The 24175-nt window shown below is 35.0% G+C and overlaps 1 protein-coding gene across 4 annotated transcripts in view; it reads left to right on the top strand.

Moving 5' to 3' along the window:
- Positions 1-24175, top strand: part of ptch1 (patched 1) — a 151606-nt gene that overhangs the window by 102158 nt on the left and 25273 nt on the right. For all 4 annotated transcript variants that reach the window (XM_051929659.1, XM_051929660.1, XM_028805342.2 and 1 more), the window contains 3 exons: positions 7009-7151; positions 14632-14815; positions 18700-18980. In XM_051929659.1, coding sequence (XP_051785619.1) covers positions 7009-7151; positions 14632-14815; positions 18700-18980 — 608 coding nt within the window. The remainder of the gene's footprint in view (positions 1-7008; positions 7152-14631; positions 14816-18699; positions 18981-24175) is intronic.

A 24175-nucleotide genomic window follows, 5' to 3' on the forward strand; every position in this document is an offset into this window, starting at 1 on the left:
AGCTCAATCTGAGGCAAAGCAAATTCATTGGAGTTTGCTCATCACTATTTAACATACTGTATAACCTAGGTAAAATATTATCATTAGAATTATTGTACATTTGAATATTTTGTTATCATCATATAGTGTAATGTTGATTGATGTATTTAATACCTCACACATTATTCTGAAACCAATGAATTGCTTTTGATCATATTCTGATGGCATCATTACAAAAAACAAATCCTATACTACAAAAATTCTGAAAATGTGGCACAGTAATTAGCACTGCTGCTTTATAGCACCAGAGAATGGAGTTTGAGTTCTGGCTTGGTTGCTCTTTGTGTGGACCATAAATGTTCTCTCGATGTCTTGATGAGTTTTTCTTGGGTATATAGGTGTTAATCTGTCATTTGAACATCTAAATGAGGTGTGCTTCTTGTTACCTGGCAATTCTAAATAGGCCTGTACATGTGAGTGCATAGCTAGCTGTGTGAATGAGCCCCCCTATTGACTGGCATCACATTAAGGGTTAAGGGTTGGTTCCTAGCTTATGCTATTGAGATGAGCTCCTGCTCATTTCAGCCTAGAAATGTAATTATTATGGTATTTTTTATTTTTATTAATGTACTTGATACATTTATAATAAATACTTTGGTCTAATTTGTTTAGTTGTTGCTAATTCTGTTTTTTATAAGCACATGAATATTACTATTTCTCTTCTAAAATGGATTTTAAGTATTATTTTCTTGGAGGTGGTACTTACAAAATGGTTAATGGATAAAAGTCATTAACAAATAATAAGACTTTTTAAGAAAAATAATAAATGTATAAATCATAACCAACTAATATCTTTAGATTATTTACTGAATCAGAAGAGCTGTTTTTTATCTTGCTGATTTGTCAGAGAAATTTTAACAATCACTTCAAGAAATTGTATAAGGCAAGATAAAGAACAAAAAAAAAAAAAAAAAAAAATAGAAGATCAGAGTAATACTGTAGTTTTGCTTCACTTAATGATTTTCTGAAGTTTAGATTTTTGTCTTGTTCTGAGTCATTTGTGCTGCTCTTTAGAATTAGTAGAAAACGGTTGTTATTAACTCTGTAAACCCCTGTTTCAGCAAAATTCCAGCCTTTATATTCCTCTCTGGACCATGAAGAGTGAAAGCATTCCTGCCAGAGGCCATCTGAAAAAGGGTTTTAGGTTTAAACGAGAGGTGGGGTTTAGAATTCCCTTAAGTGACATTAAACTTTTTGGACTTTCATTACTCATTAAAACTTGACAGAATGTAAAGTGCAATTCTAGGAATATACCATAGGTGTACCAGGTATGGCAGTGTTTGGTTTGTCAGCTCAGTTTACATGCAGTGTGTACAATTGATTTTTTTTTCTCAGAAATATTTATACTTGCATCTTAAATGTGTTGCCTGCCTTAAAGTCATTCACAAATACAGTAAAATAAAAACTTCAGATGTATTTATTTTCAAATAATTGTTACTGTGTGTGATCTACAGTGATGGTTTTAATTACTGAGCAACTAAAACACTGAGGTGGGCCTAACAAGTCTTCATTCCCCACTAGGCCATTCAGCTTGTCATCTGATCATGCATTTCTCTGATGCTAGTCAGAGGCAGCTTCCTGTCTGAGATATAATCCAGATTACCTAACTTGTATCAGTGTAGTTCTGTTCTGTGATCACTCTCGCTTGTTTTTTATCCTACCCCTTATGAATAATGTATTTCACCACCAAGATAGATGCTTGGGTGGTTTTTCAGAAATTAAGTGCTTTTTTATATTCCATATATTTTCACTATCTAAACAAGACTGCAAAATCTACTTTATCTTGAGAGGTATTTTACATGCATTTCTTCTTCCCAGAAATGCATAGGTTAACACCATATTTGGAAATGAACATATCAGATAATAGCATATTTTGGTATGCTTTATTACAATGAAGGAGTCGCATTGTAAGAGTAATATGTTCCCAGCAGAACAGCAATAACCATTCATATTTTGTTGATTTAATAGTTGTCACGTTATTTATGACAAACTTTAATATTTGCATTGAAGCTGCTTTTCAAGTAGAAGTATGCTTGGACGTCTTAGGAGTGATGTCATTTCACTTTAACCTAATTTCATTTTGCCTTTTTGCATTGTATCTGTGCTTGTACATTTTTAACATATGGTCATTTTTGTTTATTTTAAGTAATACACCATTGAAGCGTAAACCGTTTCAAACAATTTTGTCTATTGGGTGTTTATCCATCCATCCATCCATTATCCAACCCGGTATATCCTAACTACAGGGTCACGGGGATCTGCTGGAGCCAATCCCAGCCAGCACAGGGCGCAAGGCAGGAATCAAACCCCGGGCAGGGCGCCAGCCCACCGCAGGGCACACACACACACACACTAAGGAAAATTTAGAATCGCCAGTGCACCTAACCTGCATGTCTTTGGACTGTGGGAGGAAACCAGAGTACCTGGAGGAAACCCACGCAGACACGGGGAGAACATGCAAACTCCACCGTGCCGCCCCCTATTGGGTGTTTATTGGATTCTTTTTGAACTGTAACTTCCTCATTTTCTGCAAAAATTATAAACATTAATTTGTCTACCATGGCTTTCCAGTGTTCCATTCAATTATAACTGTGATCTGGGGCAATTTTTGTTATTCTGCAGGCTTGGTATATACCATAACCATTCATAGTAGGCATTAGAAATCTCTTCAAGTCATATATCTTAAATTTCATTTTAAAATGCATTTATGAGTCAATATCTTTCACATGCGTTTTGTAAACAAGTTTGGAGTGTGTACTACTAGTCAAGAAATACTTGTAAAAATCACTTGTCACAAAATAATTCCTGAACTGGATTGCATGCTTTCATTGTAAACACTGTAGTTTTCTTACATATGTACTTGTAAGCATGCAAAGTATTTTGTGACTATGGATGCCAGATGCTTTTATTTCTGTTGTGACAACTGCAACTGAAAGTCTTTACTTTTGCTAGGCTTCACACCCTGCTGCTGTGAGCAGTCACTCTGAATTCCAATAGTTCTATTTCTAACACTGCATGGTCTGAATAACAGTGTTTTAGACTAGTTGCCACATCATTCACTTTTCAATCAATCTAATAGAAAGTAATTTAAGGAAAAAACTCTGGTTCAAATTTAAAAATATAATGAAACTATTCATAAACATCTCATTTAATTCACATAAATGACTGCTTATGTAAGGTCATGCTTTGACATTTATGGGCTCTCGGATGTCACTCATTGCAGCTATCAAAAATCTGTAAAGTTAATTTTGTTAGATTTGGTTAAAAAAGACAAGTCCATCATATGTACAAAGAAATTTCCTTTGATTCATTCTTTTATCCTTGCTGCTTGTTATTCAACGTATTCATATTTCAAATACATTGAAAATGTGGGATGCATTTTCAGTGCACATCCACCCAATGATCGACAAATTCCTCAAGACCCAAACTTTAAAACCCCCAGCAGACACTGCTTTGTAGAATTAGGTCTTTGTGAAGTGATAATATGCTTTCTAAATCTGATTCCTTATGCTGAAAACATTTGCTCCCAGCAACTCTCTGCAACCCTACACTGGAAAAAGGAGAGTCTGAAAAAGATACAATGAAAAGAAAAAAGGAAATGCTGTTTTAATGACAGATTCAACAAAATTATATTGCAAAACAAAATTATACTGTAAAAAGTATTATTTACATTTAAATGATCTGTAAAATTCCCAGTATCTTTAAAAGAAACCTACTGTAAGTGGCATGAAAACAAGAAGAGTTAAGTTTTTTCAAAATACTAAAAATTCATGAATTTTTAAACAAGTAGCTTAAAAATTGAAACCAGAGACAGTTGTGAATATTTCTTCAAAAGAACAAGAGAAGCAGAGTCTTGTAACAAGCCAAAACAATGATACATACAGTATGGAAACACATATGTGAAGGGGAACACATTCTCACTGCATTCGAATCTTTTGTGTTATAAATTGTGAAGACAGCAGAATTGCGTGTAAATAGTCTTGCACACAGCAAATTTTTCAGTAGTTACTACTGAATCCATTAAAGGGAGATACTGCAGTTTGATTTTTATTGTGATATTGGCTCACAAACATACTTATACCTAGTATAACTACAATATACTAATTTATAACTATTGTATTTTTGGTTCACTGTTTTAAAATCTAAATAAAGAAAACATATAAATGTAAAATATTTTGCTGATTTACCTAATAGCTACAGTGAAACACTTCTACAAACTAAGGTCAGAGAACTGATCAACAATTATTTATCTAACTCTTATCAGTCTGTCTGTCTTTCTTTCTCTGAACAGTGCTCTTTCACTGAGTCCTGTGTATTGACAGAGCAAAAAGTATATTTGTGAAAGAAGGAAAAATTGGATTCAAAAAATTCTAGCTGCTTCTGTGTGTTTAATCAAAACAGAAAGACACTTTTGTAACATTGGAGTTAATAAGTTCAACTGAACTGTAAATCATTCGAGACTTTTGTTTTTCACCATTGTGTCAACTCTCATATTAAACCTAGACACCTCTGTCCTGGTGTCTTTATACCTGGCTTCAAACTTAGTTGCTGTTGGTTTTGTTGGATGTCTTCTCTGAACTGTCACTTGACATCATATCAAAAGTTCCTTAGTGCTATGTCATCATATTGTCTACTGGACATTCTTTTTAAAAATTGTCATTATAAGGTGAAATCAATTGAAGTTTTTTTTGCCCATAAAACAAATTATATCCATAAAACGTAAAACATATATAATATTTTAAACACAAATGTGCCTAAAATTATAATAGTAATTTTGAATGAAAAGAAAAATCTAACTTATTCATAGTTTAGTGCTATATTTCAGGCTTAAGCAGGAATAAAATCTATACTGCCAAGTATTCAAAAATAAGAACACAAGTAAATAGAAATCCGAGCAAGTGCCTGGCCAGAAATGAAGCTGGCACACTAATGAATGCCAGCAAATAAATATTTCTAAATAGAGTTTAAAATAATCAGGATTTTACTCGGCTTTACACATATGTCTGACAGTTACCATAAGTGCATCCCTCTCAGTATCACAGTCTAGTGATCATGCATGAGTTTATGATTAACCTTGACCTGTGATTTACTTGCTGTGTGTTGAAGAGATCAGTATGAGTCGTTGATTCAAGCACAGCGGCTTATGGAATGCAATAGACAGACTGCACAGAGGATTAAATAAGCAAAGTTGTTATCTTAATTACAACATACACACATAAATACAATTTTAAGATCAAACAATATCTTTTAAGATAATTCTTAAAAGTATGGAGGTAAAAACTATTTGGATGCTGAATCTAAATAGGCAACTCAAATGAAAAAGTATACAGCACAAGGATTATTGCTAGTAGTGAACTTCATTGAGTCTGAAGTGAATTTCACGGATGGTTTTTACAGTTACCTAACAATGTTTCTGGTTCATGTGTGGATATGAGCCACTGCCCCACCACCACCTCATTTTACCCAGCCAGCTCAAAAAAGAAAATTTTCAGCATCAGATAATCACCAGTAACTAAGGCTGAACAAACAAATACAGTAGAAGTAGTCCTATACATTTCTCACTTAACAAATCACACAGGCACAGTAGACACAGTAACAATGTAAGTTTTAAATGCAGCAGACTAGTTATTATAGGTTGCTTTACAGATATATCTAGACAGATGACCTAGCACTGTGTTCAGCAGGAGGCATCTAATGTATTTTTCCTCATTTTAAATAAGCAGTTTAATAGGACCTCAGCAAATGGGTACGTGCATCATGATAGTGCACTTGGTCCTTTCAGTTCTGGAATGTCTTGTAGTACCTTGTAGAAGTGTGCATCCCCATAAGGCATCATTCAATCTGTTTTGCAACCCATTTTATCCAGCACAGTGTTGTGGGGCCTAGTGATTCTGTTGGCAGTATTCATTGCAGAGCAGGGACCAACCCTGGATTGAAGCTATTGAAAGCACACTTCTGCACATACCCAAAGTTGCTGCACCAGGACAACTTAGAACAGTGATTCCTAACCTTTTCCATGCACCCTTAGAAAACGCTTGATTTACGTTCACACCACCTACAAAAGTAATATCACATATGAAGATAGAGAAGTCAAATTTCTAATTTTTGAACTGCATTCAGTAATGCAGATGAACAAATTGAACTCAAAAAATAAGCTTTTAATTCAGTGCATAAAATGTAAATATAAATTGTGCGATTTACAATATTATTGAGATTTATAAAGGTAAATGTGTCCACCATGAAGCTTACACAGTTAGTTGATGATCCAGGGGTTGGAGTATCCCGCGAAGCATCAAGCACCACGAGGAAATAACACACGATCAATAATCAAGGGATTTGGAGGATTTGAGTCTCCTGTGAAGCACGTGTGTCAACACACTGCTAAGCAATGAAACACAGTCAATGAGCTTTGTCCCCGGACAGCACCTGCAGTGCAGTTCAAAAACAGATCCACCTCACAGTTAATATTGCTGTGCTACTGCCAGGACTGCCAGCAAGAGAGAGGAGCTGAATGTAAGTAAGCATGTATTACATTAAATTTAGTCCCCCTGGTCCCCATCAGTAAAAATTTCAACATCAAAATCGGTGATGTTTCATGATCAGGGCATGCACAGGAATCAATACTAGACCTCCACAGATCATTGCATGGTTCAAATTCCATTCTCTTAAAAAAATGTTATTGGCCTTTATGAACGCTCTGCCCATAGCAAGAAACCCACAAGAATGTTCATTTCTGAGGCTCACTGACAATTGTGCCCTCAGTGCTTACTTCTTTTCATATCATAGAACAGGAGCACTAACTAACATATGATGTACGTAGATATACATCTTTCAAAGATGCATGTTGCCTTTTAAGGTAGTGATGCCATATCATATATGAACAGCTGGAACATTTTTTAGAGCAATGAGTTACAATATTCTGAAATCTGTACTTTAAAACAGTCTAAAAATACTTCTCTTCCTTTAAAGGTTTGCAAGATGCATTTGACAGGGATTGGGAAGATGGGAAAATTACCAGCAACAACTACAAAAATGGATCAGATGATGGTGTTTTGGCTTATAAACTGTTGGTACAAACGGGTAATCGGGACAAACCAATCAATTTCAACCAGGTGAGTACTTTAAATATGTGATGAACTGTAATTTGTGCATGATAATATTGTTCTACATCACTCATTATTATTTAATGCACAATGGCACAAAAGTGAAACTCATTAGCATATGGAATATGATAAAGTTTGTGGTGAGCATTTTCCATATTTGATGCTCCTATTTATTTCTTTTAAAATTAGATGTGGTAATCATGTGAAATGAGTTGAAATCTAAGTAATCATTGCAGACTTCAGTCTAATCACCATTAGCATTTGTAGTGCACCATCTGTTAGAATTTTCTTTGTAATGCATGTAGTAATAAAATACAATCATTTTTCATTTCAACTGATAGCACATCACAAGCATTAGCACTGCTTTTATTAATCCCATACCAAATGGCATATGACAGACATAACAATTGGAAGGACACACAGAGACACTTGTCATATTAGTAACCTCCTTAGTGTTGTGTTTGCTCCTGGGAAAACAAGACGAATGCGCTGAATTTTTTTCAACAAGAAAAAATGTTATATGTAACAGAAACTTACATCAAAATATCAACATGAATACAGTAGGAAATGTATGTCTAGTTTCTGCTGCTGTACTGATGCAGATATAGTACATAGTCCTTTTTGTGACATATTTGGAAACATTCACCAATGCACAGCTCGATGTTGCAATCAGAACAGTAGAAGCTTGTTTTTTGCACACTTTTCTTATAATATTTTTCTGTTGCTTGAGCATGAGAGGGTAGAATGATAGTGCCTGATCTGCACAATTGACGCACCTCTTGTGTTATTATAGGCTACCACAGTGTAAGGCTTAGTGTCTTTCACATTTCCTTTGGCACAAATGACAATCGCTGCATTGTGAATAGTGCTTTGAGGGCCAGTTTAGTTATACAGCCCCATATGCATCAGTTTCACTATCAGTGTGAATGACTGATGACCAGTTCACATTGTCATCACTATGGTTTGATTCAACTAATGGTTCAGTTTCACTTTGTTCTAAAACTGGCTTTACACAGCAGTTTCTCATTTACACACCATTGTGTTTTAATTGAAGGCTTCACCCCACTCATGAATATTGATGAAATACCTTACAGTGGCAAACAACATAGAAATATTTATGATTTTTTGCAGCGTTATCCACTAGATGGCTGCTGAATACTTTCGGACTAATTATGTAAAGCAGATCCTTACTCATCACCCCAAGTGTAACTCAGGCTTAACTGTAATTACATAGAATTACGAGCTCGAGTCATGCTCAGGGTTAACATCAAGGAGGTTAATGTGAATGCATTTAATGTTCATGTTACCATAGAAGCATACAGTTTTTATACATTTACTTCAATAAAACCTTCAAATATTAAAAAATAGGAACAGCCTAGCAATTTCAATCAAGAGCTACAGATTAATATGACATAAATATCTACAGTATATATTAAGAAAAAGAGTGTTTATATTTAATGTCATATAAATCATTATGTTTTTACCTTGTAGATGGATAAAAGAAAAATGTAGAATCAATAAGAATTGTTAGTTTTTATTCAGTATTCTCAGCATCTGTATTTCCTTTCCAAAGGTTATCCATATTTGTTGAGTTTTAGGCCAGTGGTTTTCAACTCCAATCTTAGTGAATATACTGTATATACAGTATGTATATATATATATATATATATATATATATATATATATATATATATATATATATATATATATATATATATATATATATATATATGCCACAACTTGAAATGCTTAAGCTACCTTTGCCATTTTATTTGTATTTCGCCTTTTTCTTTGGAGTTTGCTCACTTAATTGTATTAAAGTGCTGATAACACTGAATGATAAAGGGAGCAATTATCTTTGGGGTACATTCACTTGTCTGTTCATTGCTAAGAAACATTTTGAAATGGTGGTGGAATAAGTATTTAATGTTGTTTGCACTTATGTCTGCACTGCTTATCAGCATTTTAATTCAATTAAGGTGGAAAATTAAAAAGAAAAAGGCAAAAGAAACATGAATTTAAATATTTGGAAGAAGTAGATATTTTTATGGAATTCTTAGAAACATTTGTAGCCAGGTAACTGAACAGTGAGATCAAATAGAAGCAAGATTGATGCACTGATTGAAAGATCGGTTGGAATAAAAACCTGCAGCCCTTGGGGTCCCAAGCACTGGAGCTGAAAGCCACTCCTTTTGGTCTAATGATGTAGTTTGTGTGATGAAATAAGTGAAAATAAAAAAAATCAGAATGCGGAGATGACACATCATTAATGTAAAATTACAAATTAAGTGAATTTCTCCTCTGTGATTAATTAAGAGACCTTTGTGATGTAAATGAAAGGAGATCAGACATTAAATGCTTATTAAATGAGATTGGCAAAAAAAAAAAATGTGTTAGCTCTCCAGTGTTTCAAAGCAATGATAGTAATCAGAGCTGCTTTGTTGGATTCAACAAAGTACATCTCATTCTTTATATCCATGAACAGGGAAGATTCTTCAAGTCCTTTAAGTAGGTTTAATACCAAAGTGGCAGTAGTTCTTACTTTGGGAGTCACTTAGAAGCATTTTGACAATCAGCAGTGTCATCCTTTTAAATGCACCTACAGTTTCTATTCAGCTTATTTCTGTAGCCAAGCATCTTTCTTTTGAAATGTCAAATGGTTATTGTTGTCAATCATTATTTATATTGTGACCTTCAAATACAGAGAAACTAATCAGCCAAAAGTTTTGCATAGTACACTTTTGTTATATACCATAGATTTTTATATTATAATACTTTAAGAAAATTTATAAATAAAGACTTTTGAAAATTAAGTGGGCATGTATACAGGTTGACAATAGTTCTTTATCTCTTTATAGTGTAGTATATAAAATAATAATTAATTGACAAAAGTACATCACCGTATTGAAATGAAAGTTAAACCTTCAAATCTGGATGTTTGGGAAATGAGGATTACATTGTTAATAGTTTATGTCAACTTTAAAAGGTCAGATTGTACTGATGAAGTGTTGAATGAAAAAGAAATACATTTTTATTAAAATAAATTACAAAAAGGATTGTGTGACTCTAATCTTTAGTACTAGGTTGTCTGGGTTAGCCTAGCAATGTTCTCTTTTTCTTTGATCATTACGAAATTCCCTTACAAAGAATAATGAATATAGGAATGTTGGAACATATAATCAGTTGCAGAAAATGTGCAATGGGTTTTTCACTCATTATTATATTGACTTAAACAGTTTAATGTGATGTGTAGGAACTGTATTGGATCTAGATTCTTGAGATTATTGAGAATGAGTAAAACTGTAGTTGCCTTTAGGGTGTGCCATATGTTTTGTACACTTTTAAAGACCGCTTGAAGAAATAATATTTTTAGTATACTTTCAGTTAATTGAACCAAGAACTTTAGAATACTTTGGCGATTCTAAATTGTCCCTAGTGTGTGCTTGGTGTGTGTGTGTGCTTGCCCTGCGGTGGGCTGGCACCCTGCCCGGGGTTTGTTTCCTGCCTTGTGCCCTGTATTGGCTGGGATTGGCTCCAGCAGACCCCCGTGACCCTGTGTTAGGATATGGCGGGTTGGACAATGACTGACTGACTGACTTTGGAATACAGCCTTTTGTAATGTGTTTTATTTCATTAAATAAAGTGGGCCTATACAAGAATGCCACATTCAGATTGTTTGAAAATATGTACTAATAACTATAATAGATATTCAGCAAACATAAATTCAGATAAAACCTGAGGTTGCAGATTTGCATTCCTGTTCAAAGGCCTAAATGGGTAAATTTAAGGCTTTGCAAAAGGATTCTTAAACACAGTACAGGTATATAGATTTTTTTGTATCTAGTCTATCCTATTTTCCTTTCTTCAATATAATTCTGTACCAGATATTTTAAATGGTAATCCTCTCTGGTGACCCAAGTATGCAGAGTACAACTGAGCATTCATGGTACTGGGCACTTTCCGAACCTTCAGGTCAGAAAAAGCAAGTGTTAGCAAAATTTCTACAGATGTTGTTTTATTTTTATTGCTCTCCTCCATTAGCTGGGTGGCATTTCCTCCAGTGTTAACAACAGAGGTTAACTGCACACAGACGTGCGCAGGAACCCTTGCCAATTTTTCTTTAATTTTATTATTACTATACTTACTCAAACTTTTTTTGTCCACCCTTACCCAACTGTCTGAATGTGGGATTTATTGTTGTAAAGATTTGTAGAGGCAAAGTATATTGTTGGTTATAATTCTGTCAGCTCATGAGGTACTGATTTTGCCTCAAACTCTGTAGTGATGTGTTTGGGGGGGTAAAGTGGCTTCAGAAAAGTTAAAGTTTCCTGTAATTATTAACATTAAAATATTCTGTTGCATGTTAACTCTGATTTATTGTTTAAATTCATTTTGACCAGGCAGAAAAAGAGCACAAAAAATTGTACAACCTCACTAATCCACTATTCTCAAATGGGGAAATGTAAATCCTCTGAGCTTGTCTGTTCTTGTATGGCATAAAGAAAAAGTAAAATCAGGGCCATATAATGCGTGTTTAGGTGCTTGTTTAGTTTATGATGTGTAATATTTTACTTTTAGTCTGTCTATAGAATTTTGTCTTTTTTATTTCAATCCATCTTATTGTTTAATGTTAATCATTATTGAATAAAAATCATCAAGGGGGTTACTGCTAGTATTTAGCTAAATATAGTATATCTTTCTTAACTACTCAAAATCTGCATTGAATGCAATCTAAGTTATTCTGGGAGATTTGCATAGTGATGGGCAACAAGCATTAGAGGAAAGGTGCACGGTCAGTTTTGATGATGACTTTTTTTATAGGTTCATTCAAATGTCCATTTGTAGTTTGCAAACCTACTAATCGTGAGCAAGAACTAAAAGAAAATACACAATGAATATAGTCCTCATTTTCCATCCATCCGTCCATTTTCCAACCCGCTGAATCCGAATACAGGGTCATGGGGGTCTGCTGGAGCCAATCCCAGCCAACACAGGGCACAAGGCAGGAACTAATCCCAGGCAGGGTGCCAACCAACCGCAGTAATCCTCATTTTGTAAAAGTTAAATTGTTTAAGATAAACAAAAAACTCTATTTTCCAGAGTAAATTTTAGCAATAAGATGACATGTTAGTGCAATAATTAGAACTGTACCAACTCCACACTGCTACTTTCTGTGTGGAGCCTGCATATGTTGTTCTCCTGGCACTCCAGTTTTTGTTCCAAATTTCGAAGTCATGCCTGTTAGGATTATTGGTGCTTCTGAATTGGCTCATTGTGGATCAATGTGTGGGTGTTTTATGGTGGACTAGTGCTTTATCTTGAGCAACCTCCTGCTTTGCACCTAGTGCTGCTTGGATAGGCTCTGACACCCACTCTTGTATGCTTCTTTTGTACTGTTTTCCAAAACTTATTTTAAAGTTTTTTAATGTTATGCCATATTTATTTCTTGAGGGACTCCAAGCCATTTTAGTTTGCTTATTGGAGAAAAATGTCTCTTTTCTCTGTAGAATTTTTGTATTCATTTAGTAAAATATTATTTTAAGCTTTTGTTAAAATGCCATTTATCAATCAGCTTTCTGAATTTGTTTTTACATTACGTGAATGTAAAGAGCCAGAGCTTATCCCTGTAGCATTTGATTAAAAAGCTGGAAGCTATCTTGGATTGACCATCCATCCATAACATGACATGCTGATACACATAACCATACTTGTTCTGATTGTTAAACTCATATATGCATTGCTGGAATTTAGAAAGAAACTTGAGTATTTAGCAGAATCTTAAATGCATGCAAGGGATTCAGTCTCCATACATACATTGACAAGGCCAAGAACTGAACCAGCCTCCACAGCACTGTCTTCCATGCCATCAAGCTGACCATGCTATTCGTCTAAATGGTGTATATCAGGACTGTCTTTCCTTATAGCAATTTTCAATAAATGCCTTTCTTTTTGAGCTTGATCCACCAAATTGATTGCTGTATCCCTGGAATATGTTATTGTGCAGTTTAGACATGTTTCCTTTCACTCCTGAAATGCAAATAATATTATAAGGAAGTAGTTGCACTGCGACATTTCATTTTTATGATTTTGATGGCCTCTAACTGCCCTTAATGTGCTAGTGAATTTCAAGACTATTGTGTAAAAGAGCCTTAAAAGAATAGTCCACCAAAAAATGATATTTTTTATGTTACTTACCCACTGTAGTTTGGAGTGGTAGTCAAGAAAAACATTTGATCTCATGTTTTCATGCAGAATGAAAGAAAACAGTTTATGATATAATGGGCCACAATGGTAGCCTGTTATGTCCAATGGAAAATGGTGTTAAAAACATTGATGAAAAAAAGAAAAAAAAATCTTGTGTTACTTGTGTCTCATAAACCACATGTCCATCATCCAGACAAATGCTCAAAACATGCAAAATGCATTGCAGTTTGGATAAAATATTACCCACACTCCCAGAAACATCAGCATATAATGCTTTCCCATACTTTTTGTGCTTTTGATTTGAAGACAGGAAGCATGACCAATGAATAAGTGGGCGAGGCACTCTGATAATTTCAGAATTAAGTATTAATAATATTTTAGCAAAAAATACATGACGTGAGGTTTTCACATATTGAGCTTAACCAACAGACATATGTGGTATGTGATATGAGTAAGATGAGATTTTTTTCTTTTTCCCATGGATATTTTTCACATTGTTTACCTTTGGACAAAGCAGTTAACTGTTACAGTCTCTTAAATCATAAATTGTTTTCTCATGAGATTATACATTTTTCTCAGCCACCACTGCAAACTACAAGGGGTAAGTAACATATAAAAAATATTTCTGTTTGGAGTATTCCTTTAATACAGATAACATTCAAAGAGCATGAAATAAAAAAATTCTAACCACTAGCTAATTAGTTGCCTAGATTTCCTACACAGCCCTGTAACATGGTCGGCAATAAAGAACAAAGTGTTTTAGCATTGGTTTTTGGTAAATTAATATTGTATTGATGTTATATTGTAACATATCCATACAGTCTATGAGGGCACCATTGTAGCGACACTCAGAGCTAGACAGGCTAGGCCACCCTATTCTGGGCAGCAGTCTTCAGGTACTTCATGGAAGTTCCTAGGGACACTCAAGTCGTTCTTGGTAAGATCTAGGTTGTGTAGTGGCTACAGATAGGAAATGTAATTGCAAATTGGAAAAGAAGAAGGGTCTGGCAGGAGCCAAATTTAGGGTAAGGCTTTGACAGACAGTGTCCGGTGGCCACATAGTCTTACTAAGCTCAGCATAAAGAAGCCAGGTGAAACAATTATTTAGACTTGTCGCCTTCAAAGGGAAGGGTGGCACCCGAGTGTAGTGGCAGATACCAGTGGGGACAGAATCTTTAAAATCACACTGGGGAAAATGTTAATAACATTCTGGCAATATTACTGTATATTTCAAGATGTGAGTGTGTTACTGAGAACTGAATATGTTCTTTATATCTCGTTTCAGGTTACTAAACATCGATTAGTTGATGCTGATGGAATTATCAATCCTAGTGCTTTTTACATTTACCTAACAGCCTGGGTCAGTAATGATCCTGTGGCATATGCTGCCTCCCAGGCCAATATCTCTCCACATCCTCCAGAATGGGTCCATGATAAGGCTGACTACATGCCAGAGACCAGACTTAACAGTATGTGGTATTTTTTGTTCCTGATATTCTTACCTACAGCTTCATAATTAACTTGTTTTTTTCTGAATTTAGTGTCATAATACGGGTGATAAATTAGCAGTATTATGTGATTTGAGTTTATTTTCATAAGATTATGAAGTATCTGCACTGTACTGAACATATTTATTTAAAAAGCTTGTTCATAATTCTTTCTGTTCTCAGGTTAAAAATGGTCATACTATTTTTTGGGGTATTCTAACAACAGTTTAAAAAAAATTGTTACATTTTATCCTTTGAAAATAGCACCTTAAAATTAACTTTATTTCTAAGCTTTAACGTTTAAATTGCTGTGTACAAGATTTTGTCAATAAGTTTATGTCTGATAAACATTTTGGCATAAGTATTGTTAAATGCAGTTGATTTTAAAAGAACCCACATCATAACAGCAGCAAAGGGCAGCTGCTCATATGTTTCCTGGCACTAGTCTAAGAGAAAATGAGTGGAATCTCCCTTTGCTCAAAGTGGAATCTCAGACTGATTTAATTTGCATTAGCTTTCATTTATCTCAATGACTGCTAGTTGTGGTTATTGGGCTACAGCAGGGGGGCTTCTGTTAATACTATTCTATAACAAGCAAAAAGTGCTTCACTGTATTTGAACCCTGAAGCTTTATGGCAGAATTCCAAGCTTAGTCTTAATTGAAATTTATAGCCAAGATTATATTAGGGCAAATCATGTTTGCAAGTTAGATTAAATTAACCTGTAGTGGCTAGAACACACAGAAATGGAGTTTAACCCTAGGTCATTGTGGACCACAGGGCAACCATGCATTCAGTTTTGCTTATGTTAACTGGCTGTTTCACTGAAAGACTTAAAATATGTAAACTTTTGATCAGATTAACAATAATTAGTTTAAATATATTTCTATTAGTTTAAGCCTTAAAAACAATTAAATTTGCTACATCTTGTGCTAACTGTAGTGACATACAGCAGTCGCCAGACAGAGCACATTAAATTCAGATCATGACTATTCTCTGAACATTTAGAATGCTAAGATTCATACTTCAGATGATATCATTTTCATGATGAAATGCATTCACATATTTACATGACTATATTCTGTACATAAATTGTTAAAGATAATTTTAAATAATTTCAATTATTAATAATTAAAAATCTATACGATTGTGTTGTTTCTACATTCTTAAAGTCTGAAGAATCTACACTGCAGCAAGCATTGCTTTCAGAGAGACATTTTTTAGTTTTGCCATTGGTTATGGAGAGATGCAGAAGCAAAGAGAAACGAAGGACAAGAATTGGGGGTTGGGATGTTTGGGGAGAAATAATAACAGCTGCAGTAAAGAAAATTTACTCAGACGACTATACATTGACATCGCTGTCTGGGTCTCTCTCATATAGTTTGGGAAACCCTGTGACGGTCCGGGTTAGCTCAACATGCACCTGGAAACATTGATAACATGACCAGTTTGAGCCATGCAATGAGGACACAAGACAGTCAAGAGTAAGGTGCAAAGTGCAAGTGGTGATTTTATTTTTAAAAAACTCAAACAAAACAGCCAGTGGTTCAAATCCCCAAAATGCAGTGCTCCATCCTTTATAAATAAAAAAAAATAATCCATAAAAACAGGTGTTCGTTCATGAAAGTTAAAATCCATAATAAAATAATAATCATTCTAATAAAAGCAGTGTAGCAATCAGGTCTCCTTTCCTCACTCACTGTTGCTGTCCCTGCCCAGCACGTCTTCTCCTCTTTGTCTCACACTACAGGTCAGCTTAACTGGAGGAGAGACCAGCATCTGTGCTCCCAGCTCTCACCCCAACTGCCTCTCTCGGCATCTGCTGTGATGCTCCAAACCCTTCCTTGACCATCTTCCTTACAACCTTCTGGCACCTACTTATATTGCTTAGTGGAGAATGTTCTACCGCCAGAACACTGATCGATTGCTTCTACGTGGGGCCAACAAAAGCCTGCTTCCACATCACTATGCTCAAGCACTCCAATCCTCCTTTATCCCTCGTTCCTTTCTTATATTTTTTTCTCTCTTTCCTCCTCTCCTGTTTTTTGCCCAGGCTCCTTTTATCCTTCCATTGGGTACCAGTGCCCCAGTCATGGATTCCAAAATGCTAATAAGACAACCCATGAATGCTTGGCTGGCCAATTACTCACTAACACCCTGGAAACGCTTCGCCATGCTACTGCTTGAACCTCCTCACCTCCACCTGTGCACCCCATTTATTTATTTAAAAATCACTCAATACAACAGACCCTAACATGTGTCACTATAAACCCACAAAAAGGTAGCTCATAGTATAGTACATAGTAAAAGTAGCATATGTATATGAAGATGCGTCTTTGCTGCTAAAATCCAGTAGTGTAGGTGCATGGCCACTGTCATGTCTCCTTAAGGACCTTGGCTTGGATTGCGGAGGGTCTCACAGTGAGACAGAGGATATTGTATTGTTTCAGTGATGCTGAGGGTATTGCCCAAGCGAGGCAGAGTCAATGTCATGAATGAGGTAGATGAGGGCATATGGCACTGTTTGGAAGGAGGCACCAATGGCCACACACAGCAGTGGTGCTGTAGGCTGGCCAAGTAAATTAGTAGAAACACAAATGAAAGAAATCAAATACCTATTACAGCAGTAATTCAGCTTAAGTAATTATTGAACTGGATTTAACAGGTTTGATAAAGTATGAATAGGGACATTTCTTCTTTTATTATGACTAAATGCCATGTGGATAAATTCACAGTCAACAAAAAGCACTTTTGCCTCACAGATCTAGGGGAACAAGATTGAATCCAAGCCCAGCTGCACTCTGTGTGAAGTTGTGCACTCTGCCAGTGCCTATAGGGGTTACATTCCTGGTACTGCAGTTTTTCTCCAGGTTGATTGCTGTTGTAAATTTACATTATGTACGTACACAAGTGAGTGAGAGAGTTGCATGAAGGTGACTTGCAGTGGAATTTATTTACTTTACAGGATGTGTAAATGTATACAATTCGTCCTATAACCACACATTTCAAAATAAAGAAAACGATTAGTCTTTTGATCAGATTAGGGGTGTGATGAGAGGAGTTAATTTAATAGTAAGTGTTTGCTACGGAGATACGGTAGTTATTATTTACTGCATTTAAAGCTTTTGCATTTTCAAATGTAACAAGACAGGTTTTATTTTTTGGCATTGGATATCATTAATCTTTTTAAATTTGTACATAAATCATGATCATCCTGTAACTATGCGTGAAATGAGGAAAAGCAGGATTTATTGTAAAATCTTCATTATAAGAAGAAATTTTATTTTTATATTACAAATGATTGCATTTTTTATATAGGTCCTAATTTTCATGACAAAAACTTTAGCAATGGCCATCATTAGATTTTTTTTTTCTGAACAAGGCTCTAATATGAGATGAGAAGAATCTGCCAGATTGTAGTCTGGCCCACTAAATAGCTACAGATGCACCATGAATTTCAGATAAATACAAAAATGACCTCTAACAAAGCAGCTTACAGTGAAAAAGCTTTACATTACTTTTAACTTAATTTGCTTTAGGTGATACTTCAATTTCATTTGCACTAGCAGTAAAAAGTACAGTATATTTTAAAGTTGATAATGTAATAATCATGTAATTTGTTCTTATATTGTTTCAGTGTTTGTAAGAACTTTGTTTAATTCAATGTTATAATGTATTTAATATTTGTATATTTCATTATTTAAATGTAGAATTATAATCCCTGTTGTCAAAGTGTCATTGTTTAAATTGTTTTAATTTTGAAATATAACCTTGTCTTTCTTTCTTTCTTTCTTTCTTTCTTTCTTTCTTTCTTTCTTTCTTTCTTTCTTTCTTTCTTTCTCCATATCAAATAATTGCAAATTACAGTTCCAGCTGCAGAGCCTATCGAATATGCTCAGTTTCCTTTCTACCTCAACGGGCTGCAGGAGACATCCCAGTTTGTGGAAGCTATTGAAAGTGTCAGGGCTGTCTGCAACAATTACAGCAAACAAGGTGTATCCAGTTACCCAAATGGTTATCCATTCCTGTTTTGGGAACAGTACATTGGTCTACGTCATTGGCTTCTGTTGTCCATCAGCGTGGTGTTGGCATGCACTTTTCTGGTGTGTGCCCTCTTCCTGCTCAACCCATGGACAGCTGGCATTATCGTAAGTGCATTACTTACATTTAGAATTGGATTTTAAAATTGTTCATATAGTTCTTGCTGAAATGACGAGGCATTTGATTCATTAATACCCTGTTAAAGAGCTTATATTCTAGGAGTTTACTATGCTAAAATGCCTTGGAAAACTGTTATTTTTACATAATCCTCAACAACAGTATTTTAAAAGTATTATTTTATCAATTTTGAAAATGAATAGCCTCTTTTATTTCACTTCTGTTACACATTGCTGTTATTTAATGTTCTGGATTAATAAATATAGTTACAGTAAGTTTCAAATAGAGTCAGTCAAATGAAAATTCACACGTTTTAAGTTGAAAGTATTTAGTGTTGCCTATGTATTCATTGTGTTGCCACCAACGAGTTGAATTTTTTTTTCTTTATTCCAATTCAATAACTGAAGTTCAAAACTCTTTTCAAACATGTGAAGTATTTCAGGTTATTTCAGGTTACAGCTTATTTCCAGAAGCAGCTTTAGAATACTTAAGATAAGGACACAAAAAGGTGTAACATATTTAGCATCGGATGAACTGCAAAATAGTTGTAATAAATTATATTTGTATTTACCACAGTTAGGACTACTGATAATAGCAACTTTTTATAAATAATTTTACAAAATAAGTAATCAAATGTGGTCAAATAATATACGAGGGACATTCAAAAAGTTTCCACACTTTTTTAACCTTATTTATTAAGAATTTCAAAAACAAATTACCTTTCTACATAGTCACTTTCGATTGCGATACAACTTTTTAATGCCCATTTACTACTCCTCCTGCCTTCACCGTTTCCAACAAAAATATAAAGGTGCAGAAACTTTTTGAAGTCCCTCGTATATTTATGATAAGGTGCAATTTTAAAATCTGTCCTCATTTTATTCTCTCATTTTACTAAAGAAAGGTATAATCTAGTGTTTAAAGGCAAGTGACAGTAGAATCACTTCTTCTGTTTTACAGTAACACGTACAGTATCACAATACAAATAAATTAATTTTAACAGGTATGCATATGAATATTACTCTGTGTGCAACTACATTCTAATGTGTAAGTTTTGATAAAGGCCAGGTTAAGTAAATGGTGTCAGATTTTAATTCTGTACAAATACATTTTGTTTAAATCTGAATTTGTAAAGTAAAGTACCTCTTCTCCCAAAGGTTCATTGTTGTTGCAATATTCCTCCCAGCACCCTGGCTGGAGGGCCAAGCATAACTGGTCTGGTTACCACCATTAGTTATATAAGAATTCCCAGAAGCAGTATTTTCAGGAATAGATTAATACGGAAAAGACAATGGTGTGCACAGAACAAGTTGTTATACCCTTGTTGTAGCTTCCTATTTATTTCAGGCTCTTGCAGCTTTGTCTGATAAAAGGTAAAAAAAAGATAAAAGGGCAGATTTTATTGTGAGCGGGGTTTCCAGGAGTACTGCCCCAGAAGTTTTACAGATCCAAGCCCAGCCCTACGAGTGATTCCCACACCAATATGGATATGCTTCAGGGTTGGGGCTTAAAAGGATCTCATTACTAAAGTTCAGGTGAGCTTGGAATTGAGTGCATAGAGTTGGTGTGGGTGTGCTGACAGACAGGAAGAGTGCCAAGTTTGGTTCAGGATTTGTAATTAAGTCTTGTGTTGAATATTGTGTCTGATTTAGAACGTGGATCAATCCCCCAAAATGGGGACTAGATGGAGTGCCTGTTTTGCTTAGGAAAGGCCTAGAAATTCCATTTTATTATTTCTTATATTTAACCTTAATCTTGTGAACATATTGTACAGTAAAGTCATCCTTCATTGTTGCCAATATCCTAGTTTGACTTTCTGGGTTTGGGGATTCACTGTAGAGTCCACCAAAATTCAGACCACAAAATCTTCAAAATGTGATTTATCATATTAGGTGAATCAATGTTGATTATTATTTTTTAACAGAGTGTGTGAAAGACTTGATTAAACAAAGAAATAACTGAATGAATGATAATCGATTTATAAAAAGATTTCTTTTAACACTTTTCAACATTTAGTAAAGGGGTAGATATTTGAAATATCTCTCAGAAATCATTTGTTTTTGATTTTTATTTCATACACTTTATAACAATAAATGCTGTAGAATGCATCTTTTAAATTAAAGTAATTCATTTACAAAATAAAATCATCATATGTTGTCTTTTTAATTTGTTTTGTTGTTTGCATAATTTTGATATTTGCATGATAGCCAAACAAATTTAAAAAAATAAATTAAAAAAAAAAACAAGTGTCATATCTACAGTATATCTATCGCTTATCTTAGGCCATACATTACACATTTTGTTTTGAATCATTTTAACTTTGTTATCCAGGGAACACCCTTTACATTTTATTTCTTTAAGAAAGTTTGAAAACAGAAAGACTAAATTATTATTTGGATTGTCCAGTCAACATGCATAACATCACCACTCTCTGTTATAGGATAAACGACAAGGTAGTGAATTACATAACTCAATTTACTTTAATGTAATACACAAATCAGTTTACTTTATGTAGCCCTTCCCCCTGTTTTGATACAATTTGTTTAGTGACTCTCAGTGCCTGAAACCTTATAAAATTCTCTTTATAAAACCCCGCTATACTGTATATAGCAGTAGGGAGCAGCTGTGGACACTCAAATGTAACATGACTAAAGGGACCTGAACCTGCTCCCCCTTAACTAGGATAGGATTGTGTGATAAATGCTGGAAAATATCTGCAGAATCTCAAACAAAAACGTTGAGTTGTTTGGACAATGAAAGTCATCCACGCAGGTGGCGCAGTGGTAGCAATGCTGCCTCGCAGTAAGGAGAGCATGAGTTCCTGTCCCAGGTCATCCCTGTATGGAGTTTGCTTTTGAATAATGAGAAAAGCACTATATAAATGTAAAGAATTATTTATTATTATTAAAGAGAGAAGTTGCTTAAACCATTCAGGTTCTCTATAAAAAAAATGTTAAAAAAATCTGGCTTTGTGAAAAGAATCAGGATGCAATACACATGCAGTGTCATACTGTATGTAATTCTTTACTTGTTTAATATTAAAGACTCTAATCTCACTATGTATCTGCCAGACACAATGACAAACATGCAAAACAGAAGTAGAAGCACAGTGCTGCCCCTCAGCACCTACATCCATGCAAGAAAATCTGAGCCACAGGACTTCAGCATGGTATTCCATCCTGTAAAGCACATCATTGGCAGCATGAAACCTGCTTGTTTTACAGCTTGAGGCACTGGCTTAAAAAGAGAAGACTAAGTGAAACAGAGACGGTTTATTTGCAATTTTGTTGTCAAAAGGGTGGTAAAATAAAAAAAGTAAATGGTCATTTACAGTAAAGACAAAATATTCTCATTCATGCAGGCCATGCTGTACAAAATCCACAAGATTGGATATTATCTGACAGAGTATGCAGCACAAGTTCTTGGCCAGGCTTTGGTGTTGTTGCGTCTAGACTACTGCAACTCACTTCTGGCAGGAGTACCCACATGTGCTATCAAGTGGCTGCAGATATCCAGAATGCAGTGGCCCATCTTGTATTTAACCAACCGTGATGGGCACATGTCACTCCACTCTTCAGGTCGTTACATTGGCTCCCTGTAGCCACATGCAATAAGTTTAAATCCCTGATGCTGGCCTACAGAGTAGTCAGTGGGTCAGCACCTGAGTATATGGAGACACTGGTGAAGTGCTGTGCTGCTTCTCACCCACTCAGGTCTACCACGGAACAGCGTCTGATGATGCCACCTCTATGTGGCATCAAGTCTCACTCCAGACTCTTTTCCATTGAAGACACCTTTGTATTGTGAATATCTGTCTAATTGAAAAGACAAAAAAACTTTGCGCTGCCTTACCTTATATTCTTGGTTATATGGTTAAGTTTAATTGCTTTGTTGATTGTAAATATGAGTTATTACATATTTACTTGTGCAATCAACTTATGTTACTTGTCCTATTACACTTGCTGAACTAACAGGCCATAATAGCCTAATGTTACTCGATTGTTTACCTCTTTTGTAAGTCACTTTGCTAAACAAATAAATGTAAATGTATTCAAGCTAAAGTTTCTAAAAAACACAAAAACAAAGTCAAAGTGTATAAGCAATCAAGTCATAAACCAATGTCTAAACAGGAGCAAGTAAAAATAGGTTAAAAACACAGAAGAAACTAGAATTGAGGCTCTCACCAAGTGAAAGAAAAAAGTGAGGTGCCTCTGCCTAGCCGTTTTATTTCACTTTTTTCACACACACACACACATCCACCCTTCATGTGACTGTTGCCTGATTACTTTTCCACAGCAATGGGAAGGAAAGATGGCAATCAACAGACTAAAACAGTGGCCTTGGGCCAAGTCTTCTGACAGTGCCCAAGCTTTCACCATTTTCAAATTTTGAAATGTGCTTCGAATTATGTTGTTAAATATATTTACTTATATGAATTAAGATAATTAAATAGTTTTTTTAATTGCAGCTGTAGATGATACAATCACAGCAATGTTTTGGACAAGGAACAGTTCTGTCTCCTTTTCTCTTCACTCAGTACAATTATGACCACAAATATAACAGTAGGTCATGTCACTTGCAGAAATTCTTAGATGATTCTGCACTTATGGGAAGTATTGATAAAGGGATGGGACAGATTATAGTTGTCAGATGGAGAAGTTTGTTTCTTGGTGAAAAGATAATTGTCTGCATCTTAACATCAGTATAACCTAGAAACTAGTTATTGACTTTTGCCACACCAAAGATATTCTATGTCCGATCAGTAGTCAAAGAGTGGATGTAGAGGTGGTCAACTTCTTCAAGTACTTCGGTGTCCACATTAATGACAGCTTGGACTAGTCTCAGAACACAGAGGAACTGTATAAGAAATGGTAGAGCAGTCCCTTTCTCATTAGGAGAATGTATCCCTTTAACGTGGGAAGTGACATCCTTTACATCTTCTATATCTCTGTGAGGTTCAGTACGATTTTCTACACTGTGGTGTGCTAGGCTGGTAAGAGAGGTCAACCAAATCAACAAACTAATTAAAATAGTAGGCTCAGTTATGGGGCACACTTTGGACTCCTGGAGATAGTTGCAATGGAGAGAGTTAAAGTAAAACTGAGTGTCATTATGAACAATGGTGCACATCCTCTCTCTGATACACTGACACTGAGTACTTTCAGCCAACAAATTATTATTAATT

Source organism: Erpetoichthys calabaricus, chromosome 7 (assembly GCF_900747795.2).
Source record: "Erpetoichthys calabaricus chromosome 7, fErpCal1.3, whole genome shotgun sequence".
Lineage (NCBI taxonomy): Eukaryota > Metazoa > Chordata > Cladistia > Polypteriformes > Polypteridae > Erpetoichthys > Erpetoichthys calabaricus.